The 21,815-nt window shown below is 40.8% G+C and overlaps 1 protein-coding gene across 2 annotated transcripts in view; it reads left to right on the top strand.

Annotated features, from left to right (window-relative positions):
- The window catches only part of Ago3 (argonaute RISC catalytic component 3), an 82,692-nt gene extending 60,877 nt beyond the window's left edge, over positions 1-21,815 (top strand). For both annotated transcript variants that reach the window (XM_090335237.1, XM_090335238.1), the window contains 6 exons: positions 2,516-2,606; positions 4,479-4,673; positions 4,955-5,089; positions 8,626-8,727; positions 12,657-12,856; positions 14,674-21,815. In XM_090335237.1, coding sequence (XP_090191363.1) covers positions 2,516-2,606; positions 4,479-4,673; positions 4,955-5,089; positions 8,626-8,727; positions 12,657-12,856; positions 14,674-14,782 — 832 coding nt within the window. In that variant the 3' untranslated portion in view covers positions 14,783-21,815. The remainder of the gene's footprint in view (positions 1-2,515; positions 2,607-4,478; positions 4,674-4,954; positions 5,090-8,625; positions 8,728-12,656; positions 12,857-14,673) is intronic.

The raw sequence follows: 21,815 nt of genomic DNA, 5'->3' as shown, positions 1-21,815 counted from the left end.
GCAGACATTTTCTACCTTGCCCACCTTTCTCTATTGAAATGGGGCCTCCTCAACTTTTTTTGCCCAGTTTGGCCTCAAGTCATGATCTCCTGGTCTCTACTTCCCAAGTAGCTATGAGCCACCATCATCAGCTTAAGCACCTTTCTTTAGCACTCTTAGGAAATAATTCAACATCATAACCTAGAAAGAGGATTCATTTATTCTGCAGATCACTGAGGAGAGAAGACTGTTATCTAAAGGTTAAACAGTAGGTTCCCTTTTCATAGCTGAAACAACTAGGGCTCAAAAGTTGACTGATTTTTAGTGCTCATCCTGGGGCTTGAACTCAAGTGTAGGTGCTATCCTTGAGCTTTGACTAGTGCTCTACTATTTGAGTCACAGCCCCACTTACAGCTTTTTTGGTGATTAGAAATAAGAGCCTCTTGGACTTTCCTGCCTGGGCTGGCTTCCAACACGATCCTCCGATCTCAGACTCCTGAGTAGCTAGGATTATAGGGGTAAGTCACCAGCACCTAGCCAAATTAAGTACTTTGACTAGCATTCACCACAAATAAGCATTAAAACAATGTTTGACCCATGTATGGTCTTTTGGTCCCATTCTTTTTTCTTTTTTTTTCTTGTGGGTTATGGGGCTTGAACTTGGCCTGGGTGCTGTCTCTGAGCTCTTCAGCTCAAGGCTACCACCCTACCCTTGAGTCAAGCCCCACTTCCCTTTTCTAGAGGTTAATTGGAGATAAGAGTCTCTGGTCCTTTTGTGCCCAGGCTGGCTTTGAACCTTGATCCTCAGATCTTAGCCTCCTAAGTAGCTAGGATTACAGGCGTGAGCCACCATACCCAGCCTTGGTCCCATTCTTACAGCCTCTCCTTTACCTAATGAGACTCATGAAACATGAATACAGAGCTTTATCAGTAGACTCAAGAATTAAACAGTCTCCAGGGGCCGAAACATGAATACAGAGCTTTATCAGTAGACTCAAGAATTAAACAGTCTCCAGGGGCCGGGAGTTTGGCCTAGTGGTGGAGTGCTTGCCTAGCATGCACGAAGTACCCCACATACATAGCAAAAAGCTGGAAGTGGTGCTGAGGCTCAAGTGGTAGAGTGCTAGCCTTGAGAAAGTCCAAGGACAGTGCTTTAAGCCCTGAGCCCAAGCCCAGGGCTAGCAAAAAAAAAAAAAAAGAAAAGGAAAGGAAAGAAAGAAAGAAACAGTCTCCAGACTTTAAGGGATGTTGGGGTGGGGGGGGTTGTTTGGTTGATTGTTTTATTTTGTTTTGCTTTTTGTGTGCTGACACTGGGGCTCAAAGTCAGGGCCTGAGCTCTTTCCTTGAACTTTTTTACTTCAAGTTGATTCTCTGTCACTTGAGCCACATTTTCACTTCTAGTTTTTTTGATGGTTAACTAGAGATAAGAATCTCAAGGACTTATCTTGTGGGCTTCAAATCACAAACTTCAGATCTCAGCCTTCTTAATAGTTAGGATCAGGTATCAGCCACTAGGGTCCAGCTTGAGGATGTAGTTTCAAGATAAAAGGAAATACTATTTTAAGTGAATGTTACTCAAATTTGTTTTTGTTTTTGTTTTGGCTGGGCCTGGGTGTTGTCCTTGAGCTCTTCAGCTCATGGCTAGCCCTCTACTACTTGAACTACCTGGAGATGAATCTCATGGACTTTTTTCAAAGCCAGTCTGGCTTTGAACTGAGATCCTCAGATCTCAGCCTCCTGAGTAGCTAGGAATACAGTAGCCACCGGCACCTGGCTCAAATGTATTCTGGCTGGGGAAAGGGATATAGTGTAGGCTTTCCATAATTACTTTGGATCTAAAGTTAATGATTCTCTTCTCATGAGAGATTAAGTTTTCATTAAAGTTGACAAAAATGGTGGATTAATCTGAATAAGTTAAACATATTATTCCTATTACAGAGAATACAAGTATCAGTTTTTCTTTGAAACCCTAGCACCACTGCTTAAGACAATAACTAGCTCTCCATAAAATGTCAGAGGTTGTTATGACAGTGTTTACTTCATTGACCCAGCACTCATAAATTAAAAGAATAAATCAAAAAGGGTGAAAAGGTACAGCCGTGGAGCTCACTGGACACTGATGAAAGTGAACTAGACAACTTGTGGGTGGAGATGGGAGGGAGGGACAAGGAGAGAGAGAGGGAACAGAAGATATTCTATGAAAAGAAGGGATACATACTCATTACCAGACACATGTAATGGTAATCCCTTTGTACATCACCTCCCTAATAGCAATAAAGTGAATTAATTTTTAAAAAGAATAAATCAGTAGTTCGGTCATGTTACAGGTATCTAATTAAGATTTTCTCTGTACCCATTACTGAAGAATGTAACTATACCCCTCTATACATTACCCCAACAATAAAATACAATTTAAAAGAAAAAAAATGATTTTTCTCTATGCTGTCAATAGCCCACAGTTATGTTGCAGTTGTCTAAAACATAAATGAATGATGAAAAGAATGCATTATCTAACCTTTTTAAAATTGTATTTAAGACCTTCTGTGTTCCAGCAACCAGTGATCTTTTTGGGAGCAGATGTCACTCACCCACCCGCTGGTGATGGAAAGAAGCCTTCTATTGCTGCTGTGAGTATCCTTAGGCAGATTTATGTTAGCTAAGGTTCAGGTGGCAGAATACCTGCCTAGCAAACAATAGGCCCTGGTGTCACCTCCTTCCCCCTCCAAAAAAAAAAAGGTTAACTAAATAGCTGTATTTTGGTTTTAACTTCTTAAGTTTCAGTAATTGCTTATAAGAAACTTAGCAGCACTAGAGTTTGAATTCAGGGCCTTATGCTTGCTAGTCACATACAACTAACCATTTTGTTTGTTTTTTTGTTGGTTGTGAGGCTTATACTCTAGGCCTGGGCACTGTCCCTGAGCTCTTGAGCTCAAGACTACCACCCTACCCATTGAGCCACAGCACCGTTTCTCTTTTTGTAGGGGTTAATTGGAGATAAGAGTCTCATAGTGGTTAGTATCTGAGTTGGCTTTAAATCACCATCATCAGATCTCAGCCTTCTGAGTAGCTAGGTTTACAGGCATGAGTCATTGCACCTGGTTACAACTGACCCTTTTTGTACTAGTTATTTTGAAATGGGTTCTCACATGGAGGCCCACACCTGAGTTACCATCCTCCTATTTTATTCTTCTTACCAAAGCTGGGTGACAGGTACACACCACCATACCCAGCTTCTTTAGTTGAGATGGGGGGAGGGTCTTTTAGGAACTTCTTTGTCCCAGCTGGCCCAGAATTGTAATCTTCACAGTTTCAGCTTCCTGCATAGCTGGATGGCAACTATGAACCACTGATCTCAAGAACTTTTTATCCTGGCTGGACTCAAACCAGATTGATCACGGTCTCAGTCTCCCAAGTAGCTAGGATTATAGAGGTGTGAGTTATCATGCCCACCATGTAAGCAACTTTAATGAATTTTGCAAAGAGTGATTATTGTTGATTTCCTTACTGAAATCGAAGTCAGGTTTCCCTTTGTAGCATGGTCTTGAATATAGGTTACCCTGGAAGAGAGTACAGAGCAGAATGGTAAGCTGAGGCTGTGATCAGAATAATACTGTTAAATCTCCTTTGATCTAGGCACAAAACAGTATTAAATAAGGCACAGACTAGCAAACTAAGCCAGCCAGTCTCAAATCCAAAATTGACTTTTAAATTTGTTTATTTTATGGTATTAGGGTTTGAAGTTATAAGCTCGCACTTACTAAGCAGGTACTCTGCCACTTGAGCTACTCTACTAATTTTTCAAGACTGACTTTTCCACAAATCAGATTTAAGGGATTTGGAGGCATGGCCCAGGAGGTAGAACACCAGCCATTGAGCAAAATCGTCAAGATACCGACTTCAAGTCCTGATCTCAGACAGAGACAAAAAGAAATGACCAAAGATCAGATTTAGAACAACACTACATCCCACTAAGATTCAGGATGTCTTTTTTAGAACTTTGTATAAGGGAGAAAAATTCATGTTTTTGAAGTTTATGAAGTAGGAATACAGCTCAGTGGTAGAGCATCTTCCTAAACATGTGTAAGGCTCTGGGTGAATCCTAGCACATCAAAAATAAAATGTATATAACATAATTCTGTGATGGTGCTGAGATCTTAATGGTTTATGGGATGAGTTATTGAAGTAATAAAGAAATGGTTTGAATTTGTTGTCCCCATTGTTCTTAACTCTTACTCTCCTGTGTATGTCTTTTCCTTATCTAAGTAATCTTTAATTCTACCTAAAGAAGTAGAATTTAATTGTTAAATGTAAAGTACCAGACTATTTACAGAAAATTGTTTTTGACATGATTCTGGGTCTTTATTCTGTTCTTCACTGGAATTATCGTGATTATTCTGAAAGTAAACAGTGGTAAACAGGAGGGTTATAGTAAAATGAAACTATAAATGAAATTTGTATAGTTTTAATTATTGTCTGTTTTTCTTTGTTTCCCAACCTAGGTTGTGGGTAGTATGGATGCCCACCCCAGCAGATACTGTGCCACAGTAAGGGTTCAGAGGCCCCGACAGGAGATCATCCAGGACTTGGCCTCCATGGTCCGGGAACTTCTCATCCAGTTTTATAAGTCAACTCGGTTCAAACCTACTCGTATCATCTTTTATCGGGATGGTGTCTCAGAGGGACAGTTTAGACAGGTTGGTTACCTAATATGTCCTTAGACTGTGCTCAAATCAAGTATTGTGCTTATAATAAATATATTTATTCTGAAGTTTCAAATCATGAATTTAAAGTCATGAACTCCCATAAGTAGATCTTCCTTTGTAACATATTTGCTGTTGGTATGTAAACCTCTGCTAAGAGGTAAAATGAAAAGCATATAGAGCTAAGGTTAAGAAATCAGATTTAAATCACTTTATTATTTTTGAAGTATGTAAAAGAGAACAAATGTTAAATCTTTACATTGCCTCTTCTCTAGGTATTATATTATGAACTACTAGCAATTCGAGAAGCCTGCATCAGTTTGGAAAAAGATTATCAACCTGGGATAACCTACATTGTAGTTCAGAAGAGACATCACACTCGATTATTTTGTGCTGATAGGACAGAAAGGGTAAGCTCATAATCTGTTGTAACCCTACTGTGCTCCACACTTATCCAATGTAGTTCATAGAACACTGAACAGGTGTCCTTTGCCACCATCCAAACTCCAGAACTGTCAAGAAAAAAGTGATTAAACATTGAAGGTGGTTTCACATGTCCTGAAGGGCTAGCACTCTACCACTTGAACCATAGCACCACTTGGCGGCTTTTCTTTCTTTCTCTCTTTCTTTCTTTTTTTTTTTTTTTTGCCAGTCCTGGTCTTGAGCTGAGAGCCTTGACCACTGTCCTTAGACTTTCTCAAGGCTAGAGCTCTACCACTTGAGCTTCAGCACCACTTCTGGCTTTTTTCTATGTATGTGGTACTAAGGAATCGAACTCTGGGGTTTTTGTCTTGTTTTTTGCCAGTCTTGGGCTTGAGCTCAGGGTCTGAGCCACTGTCCTTGGACTTTCTCAAGGCTAGAGCTCTACCACTTGAGCCTCAGCAGTCACTTCCAGCTTTTTTCTATGTATGTGGTACCAAGGAATCAAACCCAGGTCTTTGTGCATACTAGGCAAGCACTCTACCATGAGACCAAACTCCCAGCCCCACTTGAGGCTTTTCTATGTATGTGGTACTGAGGAATTGAACCCAGGTTTTCATGCATACTAGGCATTCTACCAGTTGGCCAAATTCCCGGTCCCATTAACAACTTTTTTTGTGTGTATGTGTGGGGGTCATGTGGCTTGGACTCGGCCTGGGCTCTGTCCCTGAGTTCAAGGCTACCTACCATCCCACCTTTGAACCAAGCCTCACTTCCCATTTTCTAGAGGTTAATTGAAGCTAAGAGTCTCAGGTCCTTTTGTGCCTGGGCTGGCTTTGAACTTTGATCCTCAGATCTCTGCCTCCTGAGTTCCTAGGATTACAGGCATGAGCCACCACATCCAGCTTCCCATTAGCAACTTTTGTTTTTGTTTTTTGCCAGTCCCGCGGCTTGAACTCAGGGCCTGAGCACTGTCCTTGAGCTTCCTCAAGGCTAGGGCTCTGCCACTTGAGCCACAGCACCATTTCTGGCTTTTTTTCTATGTATGTGGTACCGAGGAATCGAACCTTGGTCTTCGTGAATTTTTTTTTTTTTTTGCCAGTCCTGGGCTTGAGCTCAGGGCCTGAGCACTGTCCTTGGACTTTCTCAAGGCTAGAGCTCTACCACTTGAGCCTCAGCACCACTTCCAGCTTTTTCTATATATGTGGTACCGAGGAATCGAACCCGGGTCTTTGTGCATGCTAGGCAAGCACTCTACCACTAGGCCAAACTCCTGGCCCCCCACTAACAACTTTTGACTCCAAAATAGTAGATACATTTCTAAACCTAGGAAACCTAAATTAGATCAAATGATTATGGATATCTGAAATTTAATAAGGGCATTCATCATTTGCTTACTTTTTTCACCCTTGCTCCAGTACTACTACTAATAGATAGGAAATGATTACAGTCTAGGAAATGAAAGAGAAGCATTATGCCCTAATCATATAAGTAGAAACTATGGTATGAAATCAGGCATCCTGCTGCCAAATAGATTATAACTTTTTATATGTTTTGTATTAGTAATTGGTAATAATAGTTTTAAGAGTTACTGATCTGGACCGGGAGTTTGGCCTAGTGGTTAAAGTGCTTGCCTAGCATGCATGAAGACTCGGGTTCGATTCCTCGGTACCACATACATAGAAAAAAGCTGGAAGTGGTGCTGAGGCTCAAGTGGTAGAGCTCTAGCCTTGAGAAAGTCCAAGGACAGTGCTCAGGCCCTGAGCCCAAGCCCAGGACTGGCAAAAAAAAAAAAAGAGTTACTGATCTTTGGAGGGAGGGGGAAGTGACATTATACATATCTCCAACTTGGCATTTTGCTGGGTAATTGGAGATAAAGGGTCTCACAGATATATCTTCCCTGGCTGGCATCAAACCATGATACTCTAATCCTCAGCCTCCTTCTGAAGCTCCTCCTCCATTGTAGCTGAATGCAGTGGGCACAAACCTGTAGTCCTAGCTACTTGGGAGACACAATTCAAGGCCGGCCTGGGAAAGAAGTTCACAAGAGTCTGTCTCAACCAGTGGCTGGTTATGGTGCCATGCACGTGTTATTTATCTCTACTGCAGAAGCAACATTATGATTGGACACAGTGGTGTGGGTCTGTCATGCCCCGCAACATGGAGAATTAGCCCAGATAAGTTGGGGCATAAATCAACATCCTACCTCAAAACTATAGGAGGAGGCTGTGAAGGCCCCTTCAGAGCTATAATAGAATGCCTGACCAGAAAGTAGAAAACCCTGAGTTCAATCCAAGTACTTAAAAGAAAGAAAAAGTACTGGTGTAACTCTGTGTTACTTTTTAGCATTTGCTTTCAGTAACATTGAAGAATAGGAACTAAGGGCTGACACTCTACTTCACTCCTATAGTTCAGGAATTGAGGAGGATCAGCCTGTGCTATACAGCAACTTTGTCTCAAAAACAAACAAACAAAAAAGGAAGCCAGGGGGCCGGGAGTTTAGCCTAGTGGTTAAAGTGCTTGCCTAGCATGCATGAAGACCTGGGTTCGATTCCTTGGTACCACATACATAGAAAAAAAGTCAGAAGTGGTGCTGAGGCTCAAGTGGTAGAGCTCTAGCCTTGAGAAAGTCCAAGGACAGTGCTCAGGCCCTGAACTCAAGCCCAGGACTGGCAAAAAAAAAAAAAAAGGAAGCCAGGATCTGTATGGAATTTATTCTCTCTTTCCTCTCTCCTCGCTCTCTCTCTATCTCTCTATCTCTCTATCTCTCTCTCTCTCTCTCTCTTTCTCTCCTCTCTCCTCTCTCTCGTTTCTCTCCTCTCTCTCGTTTCTCTCCTCTCTCTCCTCTCTCTTTTCTCTCTTTCTCATGCTAATCCTAGGGCTTGAACTCAGAGCCTGGGCACTGTACCTGAGTGTTTGTGCTCAAAGCTAGCACATAACCACTTGAGGCAAACCTTCACTTATGGGTGTGTGTGGTTAATTAAGAGATAAGGAGTCCCAGATTTTCCTACCAGGCTATCTTTGAACTGCGATCCTCAAATTCCAGCCTCCTGAATAGCTAGGATTACAAGCATGAGCCACTAGCACCCAACCCTAGAGTCTGCTTTCAATGACTGCTTAAGCAACAATTAGTTCAAGCTGAAAGTAATGAAACATAGAATCAGCCTGTATTTTATGTATGTATGTATGTATGTATGTATGTATGTATGTATGTATGTATGTATTTATGTATGTCAGATGTAGGGCTTGAACTCAGGGCTGTTGTCTCTGAGCTTTTTTGCTCAAGGCTAACCCTCTGCCACTTTAAGCCATAGTACCACTTCCTATTTTCTGGTGGGTAATTGGCAATGAGTGTATCACAGACTCCCTCCCCAGGCTGGCTTCTAATAACAATCAGCCTCCTGAGTAGCTAGGCTTATACATGTGAGCCACCAGCACCTAGCTTTTATACATTTTAATGTGCCTTGAGATGCGTTATTTATCTTTGTCTTGTTTGTTTAAACTTTGACCAAAAAAAAAAATCTAGGTTGGAAGAAGTGGCAATATCCCAGCTGGAACAACAGTTGACACAGACATTACACACCCATATGAGTTTGATTTTTACCTCTGTAGCCATGCGGGAATACAGGTAAGTCTATACTGTAGTTGAAATGTTTTAATTAAATTTTTATAGGACATATACTTAAAATCTTACTCAATGGCCAAGAAATACTCTTTTCTGCCTCCCAAATTATTTCTATATGAAACTTTTAATAAATTTCTTCCTTACACTTACTTTTCCCTTTTCATTTTATGAAAATACTGGACTACAATTAGGTCCAGAGACTAAATTTCCCTAAAATAGGCTCTTCAGTTAACCCAGAAGTTTTTTGGTTTTGTTTTTGTTTTATGCTGTTCCTGGGATTTGAACTCGGGCCCTAAGCACTGTCACTGAGCTTTGTTTGCTCAAGGCTAGCACCCTTCTCCTTGAGCCATAGCTCCACTTTCAGCTTTTTTGATAATTTTTTGGAGATAAGAATCTCACAGGGGAGGCCGGGAGTTTGGCCTAGTGGTAGAGTGCTTGCCTAGCATGCATGAAGACCAGGTTCAATTCCTCGCTACCACATACATAGAAAAAAGCCGGAAGTGGTGCTGAGGCTCAAGTGGTAGAGCTCTAGCCTTGAGAAAGTCCAAGGACAGTGCTCAGGCCCTGAGCTCAAGCCCAGGACTGGCCAAAAAAAAAAAAAAAAAAAAAAAAAAAATCTCACAGTGCTGGGGGTGTGGTCATGTTAGAGTGCTTGCCTAGCATGCACGAAGCCCTGCGTTTGATTCCTTAGTACCACATACACAGAAAAAGCCAAAAGTAGTGCTGTAGCTCAAGTGATAGAACTCTAGCCTTGAGAAAGCCAAAGGACAGTTCCCAGTCTCTGAGTTCAAACCCTAGGACTGACAAAAAATAAAAAAAGTCTCTCACAGACACACTTTCCTGCCTGGGCTGGCTTCAAACCATGGTTCTCATCTCAGGCTCCTGAGTAGGATTACAAGTGTGAGACAGCAGTGCCTGGCCAAAACGTTTTGTTTTGTTTTTGCTGCTAATCCCAGGGCTTGAGCTCAGGGCCTGAGCACTGTCCTTGGACTTTCTCAAGGCTAGAGCTCTACCACTTGATCCACAGCACCACTTCTGGCTTTTTTCTATGTATGTGGTACCAAGGAATCGAACCTGGGTCTTCATGCATGCTAGGCAAGCACTTTAACCACTAGGCCAAACTCTCAGCCCTTGTCAAAACTTTTTTTTTTTTTTTGAAAAATATAAAGTAGCCAATTACTACCTATTGTTAGGAAATTGAATTTTAAATTTATTTTTATTTGGGGGATCTGGGCTTTAGCTCAGGGACTCATGCTTGCTAGTCAGGGACTCTACTACTTGAGCCATGCCTCCAATAATAGTTCCAGCAGCAGCAGCAGAGAACAAACCCATGTTCCCAGGACAGCCATACAGGTATAGCCCCAAACTATTTTAGATTACTTGTCACTTATTAAAATAGAAATTTCAAAAAGATAAACCCTCCTGGGTCCCTGTGTCTTGCAGCTTGTATATCATATATGCACTGACCTCTTTTAGACTCACAGCTTAAAATATTGCCATGCTCATTTACCCATGACATCTATGTTTGTATGATACTGGGGTTTTGCTCTTGCTAGGATGGCATCTACCTATGACCCATGCTCTAACCCTTTTTTGAGCTGGTTATGCTGCCTGTGCAAGCACATACCTAAACCTCTGTTTTAGTTGGGATGACAGATGAATACTACCATGCCCAGTTTCTTTCCATTGAGATGAAGTATTGCAGACATTTCTGCTTGTACTGTCCTGGAACTTGTTCCCCTCCTTCTCAAATGATGGAAGTTATAGTTATGAACCTCCAGTGCCTCAGCTGCTATAGGGGTTTTTCCAGAGCTCAAACAGCGTGATCTTCAAAGGATTGCTCTGGCGGGCTCTAAGCAGAAAATAGAGAGGTCTTCTGTGGGGTTGGGCTGACCAATTGTCCTTAAGGGTACCTGGGTATTGTTCGCATAGGAGTAGTAGCAAAGTGTGAGGAGCTTCACTGTGGGAACATCATAAGGGTAGCCATTGGAGAACACCAGGGAGAGCTTATACCTGAGGCCTTCATTTACTGCTGCTCCCTACACATTGGAAAAGGTTATCTGGTTCCGTGTAGGAAAAATTCCTTTGTAGCTGGGTGCAGTGGCTCACATCTGTAATCTTAGCTACTCAGGAGGCCAAGATCTGAGGATCACGATTCAAAGCCATCCCAGCCATTAAAAAGTCCATGAGACTTATCTCCAATTAACCACCAGAAAACTGGAGTGGTGCTGTGGCTCAAGGGGTAGGGCTGTGGCCTTGAGCTGAAGAGTTCAGGGACAATGCCCAGGCCCAGAGTTCAAGTCCCACAACCAAGAAAAAAAGAAAATTTGGGGCCGGGACTTTGGCCTAGTGGTAGTGCTTACCTAGCATGCACAAAGATCTGGGTTCGGTTCCTCAGTACCACATACACAGAAAAAATCTGGAAGTGGTGTTGAGGCTCAAGTGGTAGAGCTCTAGCCTTGAGAAAGTCCAAGGTCAGTGCTTAGGCCCTGAGCTCAAGCCCAGGACTAGCCAAAAAAAAAAAAAAAAATCCTTTGCAACTAGACATCATGAACGTCAAGTGCTCCAGCTTTAGCTTCTTGCCCACAGGGCGCTGGATGGCTTCTGCTACTCAGCTTGGTTCCGTCAAGAGAAACTAGGTCAAATTTCAGTTGGCCATCTAGGCAGGCTTGGAAGGAAAATTGCAACTGTCCAGCTCTTGGGGAATTTATTTTATTTTTTGCCAGTCCTGGGCTTCAGCTCAGGGTCTGAGCACTGTCCTTGGGCTTTCTCAAGGCTAGAACTCTACTTGAACCACAGTACCACTTCCAGCTTTTTCTATGTATGTGGTTCCAAGGAAGCAAACCTGGGTCTTCACATATGCTAGGAAAGCACTCTACCACTAGGCCAAACTCCCAGCCCAGCTCTTGGGTTTTTAAGATAAAGTCTTTCTGTATATCTCAGACCTTGAGTTCATTGCATGTACCATAGGTCAGCTTCCAACTCAGACTCCCCTGCCTCTGCCTCCCATCTGCTGAAATTTACAGATGTGTACCACCAAACCTGGAATTTATCATTTTAACATTGTTAAGCCTACCACCTCCCTGCTCCCTCCTACCCCCTAGCCCCTGGCAGACACCATGTTACTTTCTGCTACTGTAAAAGGGTACCATAAGCCAGGCATGGTGGTAGTGACTCATGCTTGTAATCCTAGCTACTAGGGAGGCTGAGGTATGAAGATCAAGGTTCAAAGCCAGCCTGGACACAAAAAGAGACCCTTCTATTAACCTCTAGAAAACAGGAAGCAGGGCTTGGCTCAAGGGTAGGGTGGTAGCCTTGAGGCTGAAGAGCTCAGGGACAGTGCCCAGGCCGAGTTCAAGCCTCATGACCCACCAAAAAAAAAAAAAAAAGTGGGTGCCATACTCATGCCTGTAATCCTAGCTACTCAGGAGGCTTAGATCTGATGATTGTGGTTCAAAGCCAGCCTGCTGTAGAAAAGTACATGAGACTCTTATTTCCAATTAATCACCAAGAAAAAAAACAAACCAGAAGTGAAGCTATGGTTCAACTAGTATAGCACTAATCTTGAGCTTTTAGATCAGGGACAGTGCCCAAACTCTGAGTTCAAGCCCCAGGTCTGTCACAGGAAAAAAGGAGTCCCATAAAATATTTGCCCTTTTATAATTGGTTTATTCCATTTAACATAATGCCTTCAAGGTTGAGTAGTATTCCATTGTGTCTTCCATCCACATTTCATCTATCCATTAATAGGTACTTAGGATGCATCCTCCTCTTGGTTATTGTAATGTTCGGTTTATCTGCTTTTACTCCTTTTGTGGTATATACCAGGATTAACTAAAATTTAAAGTTATTATTAAACTATTTTCTAATTCATGTGGAAACCTGTTTTACTTAAGAGTTTAGACAACAACAGATATTTCATTTCTCCGCAGGGTACCAGCCGTCCTTCCCACTACCATGTTTTATGGGATGATAACTGCTTTACTGCAGATGAACTTCAGCTGCTCACTTACCAGCTCTGTCACACCTATGTTCGCTGTACACGATCTGTTTCCATACCTGCACCAGCATATTATGCTCACCTGGTGGCCTTCAGAGCCAGATACCATCTTGTGGACAAAGAACATGACAGGTAATAGAAAACCATAATAATACAGATTTTCAGCCAACTCCAAATGTGGTCTGATTTTCTCAGGAAGTTTCCTTAAGCACCTCCACATTAAACTATTGGAGGACTCAATGCATTGTATAGTAATATTAGAGCTGACTGCCAAAGTTATGGTATTTTATTCAAATATGCTTGGTAGCAATGAAATTTTATTTGGCCATTAAAAAAACAAAAACAAAATAATAATCATTTACAGAAAAATAGATGGAACTGGGAATCATCATTATAAGTAAAGTAAGCCACACTCAGACAAATACTACCATGTTTTCCTTTATATGATGAATCTAGGAAATAAACTAAAGACCTGAAGCCAGGTGCTGGTGGCTCACACCTATAATCCTAGTTACTTGGGCAGCTGAGATCTGACAGAAAAGATCAAGACACTATAATCTCCAGTTAAAAAATCTAAAAATCCATAAGTGAGCTGGGTTGGTGGCTCATGCCTGTAATCCTACTCAGGAGGCTGAGATCTGAGGATCATGGTTCAAAGCTGGGCAGGAAAGTCCACACAAAAGTCCATGAGAGCCAGTGCAATGGCTCATGCCTGTAATCTTAGCTACTCAGGATGTTGAGATCTGAAGATCAGGTTCAAAGCCAGCCTGGGCACTAAAGTCCATGAGACTCTTATCTCCAGTTAATCACTAGAAAATGGAAAGTAGCTTTGAGCTAAAGAGCTCAGGAACAGCACCCAGGCCCAGATTTCAAGCCCCATGACCCATATACACACAAAAAGTCCATGAGACTTAATTAAACCAGAAAACCAAAAGTGGCGCTGTGGCTCAATATGGGAGAGTGGTAGCCTTGAGCTGAAGAGCTCAGGGACAGTACCCAGGCCCATAGTTCAAGCACTACAATCAACAACAACAACAAAAAAAAAAAATCCAGAAGTGGGGGAGTGGGGTTCAAGTGATAGAGGGCTAGCCTTGCACAGAAAAGCTCAGGGATAGTGCTCCCCCCAGGCCTTACTTCAAGCCCCAATTCTGATACAAAAAAGAAAGAAAGAAAGGTGGGGGCAGGAGGAAGTGGGGGATGGAGGGGGCAGCTCAGGAGTTTGGCCTAGTGGTAGAGCGCTTGCCTAGCATGCATGAAGAGACGGTTCAATTCCTCTGTACCACATACATAGAAAAAACCAGAAGTGGTGCTGTGGCTCAAATGTAGAGTGCTAGCCTTGAGAAAGCCCAAGGACAATACTCAGGCCCTGAGCCCAAGCACCAGGACTGGCACACAAAAAAAACAAAACAAGGGGGCTGGGAGTTTGGCCTAGTGGTAGAGTGCTTTCCTAGCATGCACGAAGACCCTGGTTCGATTCCTCAGTACCACATACTTAGAAAAAAGCCAGAAAGTGAGACTCAAGTGGTAGAACTCTAGCCTTGAGAAAGTCTAAAGACAATGCTCAGGCCCTGAGCTCAACCCAGGACTGGCAAAAAAAAAAAAAAAGGTGAAAAGGAAGATTAAGAGTATTGAAGTCTGAAAGGTTTTTTCTGTGCCTGAGACTTGAACTTAAGACCCATGCTCTTGCTCAGCTTTTTCTCTAATAGGTGACATACTTCCTCCAGTTCTTTTTGCTGGGCAATTGGAGACAAGAGACTCCTGAATATCTAGGATTACAGGTGTGAGCCACCAGTGCCCCATCTTGAGTTAGTTATTGAAGCTTGTGATGGATACATACTTCATTATACTAGTTTGTACTTTCTAATATTTTTTTTTTAATTCTTCAATACAGAAGTATTCAAGATTTGTATATCAGAGTAAGTTTAGGTTCATCGCTATTTCTCTTACAGTGCTGAAGGAAGCCACGTTTCAGGACAGAGCAATGGGCGAGATCCGCAAGCTCTTGCCAAGGCTGTACAGATTCACCAAGATACCTTACGCACAATGTACTTTGCTTAACTAGTCCAAGTGTGTCTGGGAGGAAGCACTGAAAGATGAATCAGCGTACAGCCTTCATTTCCAGTGAGGTTGGTTCAGTAGGGATGCCTCTAGCCATACAGTGGCCCACATTGAAGAAGGTCTGATCTGTTGATCCAAGGAAGATTGTTTACTTCATTGAGGAATGCAGCACTTATTATGCAATATGAAACCAGCCAGCTGCTTTCTTGTGCAGTGTCCCATAGGAAGTATTGCGACTGTAATTGTCTTGTTATCACTTCTGATAGTCTAACCCTTTTAATGCCTTTACCTCAAGTTGCTTGGCAGCACAACTGTCTTTGCAAAAGAAAGAAAAAAAGGAAAGAGTAGTTTAAAAACACACATGATAAGTCAGAATAATTGTTGGTAATTGTGTGTGCAAAAAGTACATTCATATAATAGGAGTCTGTATTTTTAAATGTGTACATATACATGCACACTTCCTATGCATACGTATCTGGAACTAGACTCACGACCTCCATGTATGTCTGTGTATATATTTTATGATTCATTCCAGTGGGGGAACTTCATTTACCTTTTATTCTTCCTTTCCTACCTACTTGGGTCTCTCTATCTCTGTTGCCTTTGTCATCTACATTTTTTCCCTCATGCTATCGTGACATTCAAGTGTTTATACACATGGTTTGTTTGAATGTGACACACAGCAAAGTAGACTAGTGCTTTGAGACTGCACACCTGTCTCCTGTCTCCAACAGTTTTGGTCCTCTGCCCTCGACACTGTTTCTTATGTGAGTGTGTCTTCTTTCCTGCTCTCAGCTTACATTTTCCATGTGTGCAATGTGTACAGAAACAGTAGCAACCTAAATTATTATTTTCTTCAATGAATTTGTTAAAGCTGCTATAAATATAAAACCTTTTCATAAGTTGTAACTCAGATAGGGAAATCCCTTAAAGCTTTTTTTTTTTTTTTTTAATAAAGGGTAGACATTTTAAAAGATTAGAACTCTATAAAGGTGAGGACTTCAAAATTTTGTGGAGAAAGAGATTTTTGGGGGGACAGGAGTACTAACTTTTATTTTTGCTAGTTTACTTGCTGCCTCTCATATCTTAATGTGACTTTCATATATATATTTTTATATATGTGTGTATATATAAACATATATGTATGCGTTTTGAAGTATAACTTTTCTTTTATATTTGTTAGAATAGTGCTTTAAAAAATATAAAACTGTATTGGCTACATCTGCAGTCTTATAAGAAAACTGGGTTTGTCTGATATCCTAGCAGGTAGTAGACAGAACCTCCACCTCCGTCACTTTAAAAGGGCAAAGTAAGCCAGCCAGGTGGCTCATGCCTGTAGTCCTAGCTACTCAGGAAGCTGAGATCTGAGGATCATGGTTCAAAGCCAGCCTGGCACTAAAGTCTGTAAGACTCATCTCCAATTAACCACCAGAAAAACAGAAGTGGTGCTGTGGCTCAGGGGGTAGGACAGTAGCCTTGAGCTGAAGAGCTTAGAGACAAACACCCAGGTCCAGAGTTCAAGCCCCATGACTGACCAAAAAGGGGGGGGGGGGGCAAAGTAATACAGCCTTAATTGTAAAAGGAACATTTCTTAATTTTTAGTTTTAATGCATGTCTTTAAAAAAAAAAAAGTAAAACTGACTAAATGAGTCTGACCTTGAAGGTCACAAGTTAAATTTCAATTAAGAAATTACAGTAAACAGCTTCAGGTTTAAAAGATTTTCAAATTATGTGAAAGTAGATCATGTTTATTGACAAACCGTACTGATTATTTTCATTTACTAAAAGGAATCATGAATTAGAAAAATACAGGGTGGTACTTTTAAGGGGGTGTTTTGTTTTGTTTTTGTGCTCACTTATTACCAGTGTTAGCTTTCTTTTTAAAATTAAAGTGATAGTGATAAAGGAAGCTAGGACTTTGATCTTTTAAGTTGGTTAACTCATAATTTTGGTTAACAACTTCAAGATATTAAAAAGTACTATAAAGCTGTCAAAAACAGGTTTCTCAGTACCATTGGATTCAGGTGAGCCATTGCACTTTGAAACTCAAGAAAATTGCATGTCAAGTTTTCTGAGGTTTTGTTGTTGTTTTAAGCACTGGTTTGGAGTAGAGACACTAAGACTGTTTCCAAAGGGCATTGTTATCCTCTCAGAATTCCATCTGCACATGAAAACTACAAGACTTAGATCTTTCATTTCTCTCTTACCTATAATTCACTATTATTGCCAACGTACTGTATGTTGAGCCTAAAATCTGAGCCCATGTCCTCCAACAGGCATAAAATCTTTTGTTCCTCTGTCAGAAAACTAAGAAAGTACTGTATTTCATGTTACTTTGAAGCATCAGAAATGTAATTTACAACACTGTTCTCAAAGCACTTTACAAAGGATAATATTTGTATAGTACATACTTTTTTTTCTTTCATATTCTCCTATCTCCTAAAAAAAAAAAAAAAAAAGACTGCGTCAACTGTTTGGGGGTTGTTAGTTTGTTCGTTTGTTTTTGAGACAGTCTCACTCTAGTGAAGAGGCTGGCTTTAAACTGCTAGGCTGAGGCACTCCTCTTACCTCAGCCTTCCCAGCTGGGTCTACATCACCATTTCTGGCTCAGTTTGTTTTTTTCCTACATTGAAATTTCACTGGTTTGGGTCAGGAACATAGGCAAAAAAAGAAAGTAGTATGTATTTTAGATGGTAAAATAGTTACTGAGAGACTAGATGTTGTGGTTACCACCTGTAATTCCAGCTTCTTGAGAAGCTGAGTTAGAAGGATCATGGGTTGAAGCCAGCCCGAGCAAAATATAGGGAGACTCGTCTCAAAAACAAACTCAGCATGTTGGTGCATGTCTTTAAACCCAGCTATTGAAGGTGTAGAGTTCTGAGGATTCTGGCCAAAGGCTTGCCTAGGAAAAGCACAAGACCCTGTCTAGAAAACAAACAAAAAACAAAAAAGACTGGGGCGTGGTACAAAGCCCTGATTTCAACCCCAAATATCACAAGAAAAAAAATCTTAGACATCGTCCTCGGGGAACCACTGCGGTTTCCCTTTTTCTAACTTACTTTGCTGCTTCATTTTCGGTCATTGCATCACTCACATGTAAAGCAGAGACCTTACTCTGATTCTACTTGGGAAGACTTTTTTAACAGAAAAATATTTTTCTAAAGCTTTACCATTTGAGTGGCTTCTTTTTAGAATACTCCTATACTATTCAGCATTGCTAGCTTCAGGTTAATTATCGGACGAATAAGCATAGTATATTTCTATTTTGTGTACTAATTGATATACCAACTTTAATTACAAGGAACCTTGTGCTTGGACTTTTAAGATAATAAGTGGCAAATACTTCTTAGAATTTGTTCTAATCATTTTTGCACTTCTGTGTAGAATTCCCAATCTTTTTTATTTTTTTTTTAATGAAAAGTTTTGTTGTTATTGTTTTAATTTAAATATCATGAAACTGTCAGTGTCTTTTCTACCCCCTGCCCATGCTCACTAGCTAAATGATGAAGGCTGAACTCTGCCCTTCTATTTTTTATGGTGTGTCTCACAGAGCGATTTTAAAATGTTAATCTGAGCACTAGCATAAATGAGTTTTCATATGAAGAAGAGTTGGGAGCTGAATGTATCTTCTTCCTGATGAATGTGTCTGATGTGTGTGACTGTACTACACTATCCAGTTTCTGGCACTGAGGTCCATACATGTAGAATTTTGTAGCTGCTATATTTATGTAAGTAGCATCTGAGAGCTACTGCACTAAACAATAAGGAGATAAACAAGAACATGAAATGTCAAGGTAACAAAGGGTGCTGTCATTTTAGTTTCAATATAATTTCCAAATGTCCTTTGTTTTAGGTATGTAGGTTTTGTCTTCTCCAATTTAAAAAAGTGTACCTCAGCCTCCTCAGTACTTTGATTATCTTACTAGTTACCTTTTAACAGGCTTCTGGGAAAAACTAGTTTATGGAAATATTCCTGTTTATGACCTATTTGTTTTTCTTCCTAAAAGAGTCTAAAAGAGTTTCTTGTGAGAATATGCTAGGTATTTTGGAAGGCATTTGATAAAGATTCATCTAGTTTTTCAAGTGAGATTCTAGTAGGCCTGCAATGGCCAAACATTGACATATACATAGTCCCTGCTTAGCAAGCACAAGTACATACATACATAGTCTTGAGTTCAGAGCCAACCTGGACTAGTCTAATGAATCTTAGAGCCTTTGCAGATGCAAAGCCTGTCTAGAGAAATAAAAGTTGAGCTGCTATTGAGTAAAAAGGGCTAGCAAAGGATTTATAGTGTAGAAGGAAAGAGTGAGCACTTGAGATGCCAGCAATACATCTTAAATCTAGAATAGAGACTTAACAAATGAGTTGGGTCTCTTCAGAGGCCCATATGACTTTAACTATGGCAGGGATTTTTATGAAATTTAAGGAGCAGCATTGGACCCGGTTAGAGTATTTGTATTCTTCCTATTTCAAACCTCAATGATAATGTTTTGCCACGAAGTGTAACTGCTGACTCACATAATTTTCACTCAGTATCATTAAGCTTGATTGAATGTTTGCTTAACTCATCCTCTTAGATGTTCTTTTGTTTCAGAGAAAGGTCTTGCTTACCAGTGCCTTGTAGTTAATTACCATTTATGAATTAGTCAAGTTGCAAAAAGGTATTGTTATATCATTTGTATGCCAGCTTGTTTATCCATTGGAAGTATTAGTCCTTTTCATTCTTTTTTGTTTATAGCTAAAGCATTCATACCAATAGTTAGAGAATAGTGTATTAACTGATAACCTTCCTGAGTGGTATATGACCTTGATTCAGGGTATGTCTTTTTCTATTTCCTTTCCATTGCCCATCACTTTTGTGATTCTAAGCATCAAAAAATAAGCCAAGGCAGGCCCCAGTGGCTCACACCTGTAATCTTAGCTAGGCAGGAGGCTGAGATCTGAGGATCACAGGTTAAAGCCAGCCTAGGCACTGAAGTCTGTGAGACTCAACTCAGTTAACCACCAAAAATCAGAAATGGCACTATGATTCAAAGTGGTAGAACATTAGCCTTGAGCTAAAGAGCTTAGGCCAGGGTCCAAGCCCCCACAAATGACCAAAAAAAAAAAAAAGCCAAGAATAGATATGTAAAAATGCAGGAAACAAAGAGAAGTGAACATAGTGGTAAAAGTCTATAATCCCAGCACATGAGAGGCTGAGGCAAGACCATCTGGAGTTCAAAGCCAGCCTGAACTAGAAACCCATGTTAAGAAAGAAGCTGGATGTGGTGGCTTCTTCCTGTAATCCCAGCTACTCAGAAGACAAATATTGGGAGTATCACAACTCCAGAGCCAACCTGGGCAAACAGTTAACAAGCCCCCATCTCAACTAATAACTGGCCCTGGTGGTGAATGCCTATCCCAGCTACCCAGAGAACGTAAGAGGATCATGGTCCAGGTCAGCCCAGGGAAATTAATTAAGTCAAACAGGGTATTCGTAAAATGGTAAAGTCCCTGCTTAGCAAGCACGTGTTCAAACACAAGTAACAAGGAAGAAGGAAGAGAAGGAAGAAATTTTTTTTAATTTTTTTTGCCAGTCCTGGGCTTGAGCTCAGGGCCTGAGCCCTGTCCTTGGGATTTCTCAAGGCTAGAGCTCTACCACTTGAGCCTCAGCACCACTTCCAGCTTTTTTCTATGTATGTGGTATCGAGGAAACGAACCCAGGTCTTCATGCATGCTAGGAAGGCACTCTACCCCTAGGCCAACTCCCGGGCTCCGAAGAAAGAATTTTTTTTAACCATTTTCCTGCATCTAAAAAATGCTTATAGTTTTTTTTTACTATAAGTCAATACATTTAATGCTGAAGGCTTTTCCTGTTAATACTGTCTACTGCAAGTTGAAATTTATTATCAAAAAAAAAAAATGCTTTAGGGCCAGAAATGTAGCTTAGCGGTAGAGTGCTTGCCTAACATGCATGAAGCCCTGGATTCAATTTTTTAGAATCTTTTATTCTTATGGAAGTTAAAGATTTTAGTTGGAATTAAAAATAGTGATATAGTTAACTTTGAGTGTTGGGATTCAATGTTAGGGTCTTTGTAAAAACAAAGGTTTTCAAAGTTGACTCTGAATTTGATTTTTAAATAATATTTTAAAGCAAGATAGTTCTTAGAAAGTGCCTTTTCAGAAGATGGTGCTGCCCCCCTCCCCTCCAAACAGCAGGAATTGTTTTAGAACTCCAAGAATATGACAGACTCATACAGATGATGTTACTTGTTGTCTTGAAGCTGATCAAGGAAACCAAGGAAAACTTTTATTTCAGTGGTGAATGCTCACCAAATTTTCAAGTAATTTTCTAACCCTTTTCTTAGCTGTGTTTAAGGAACTATAATGAACACAAAATAACAAGTCATAACTTTATGAATGACATAATGAGCATAGTAGGAAGTGCCTGAAGTACCTTTCCATAATTTGTATAAGCTACTCCCCCCCGCTTTTTTTTTTTAATAGATTGACCCAAGCCTAACCTTTTCTAATCAACTTTTTTTTTTTTTAGTGCTCATAGGGGTTGGGATTGTGGCTTAGTAGAAGAATGCTTGCCTAGCATACATAAAGCACTGGGTTTGATTCCTAAGTATCACATAAACAGAAAATGCCAGGACAGAAGTGGCACTGTGGCTCTAGTGGCTGAGCATAGAGAGGTTCAGGAGCAGTGCCTGTGCCCTGAGTTCAAGCCCCAGGACTGGTCCCAAAAAAATACTCAAAGTGAGAGCTGTGTTGTCACTGAAATCAGTTTAAGAGGTGGGCACTGGTGGCTCATGCCTGTAATCCTAGCTACTCAGGAGGCTGAGATCTGAGGACTGCAGTTCTAAGCCTGGACGGGAAAGTCCGTGAGACTTTGATCTCCACTTAATCACAGAAAGAAAAAAAAAAAGCTGGAAGTGGTGCTATGGTTCAAGTGGTAGAGTGGTAGCCTTGAGCCAAAGGAGCTCAGGGACAGTGTTCAAGCTGTTCAAGAGTTCAAGCCCCAGGATAGTCCAAAAAAGAAAAAAAGAA

Source organism: Megascapheus bottae, chromosome 6, assembly GCF_031878675.1.
Source record: "Megascapheus bottae isolate mThoBot1 chromosome 6, mThoBot2.hap1, whole genome shotgun sequence".
In the NCBI taxonomy this organism is placed as follows: Eukaryota; Metazoa; Chordata; class Mammalia; order Rodentia; family Geomyidae; genus Megascapheus; species Megascapheus bottae.
Note: the sequence above shows the minus strand (reverse complement) of the source record. Positions and strands in the feature narration are given on the sequence as shown.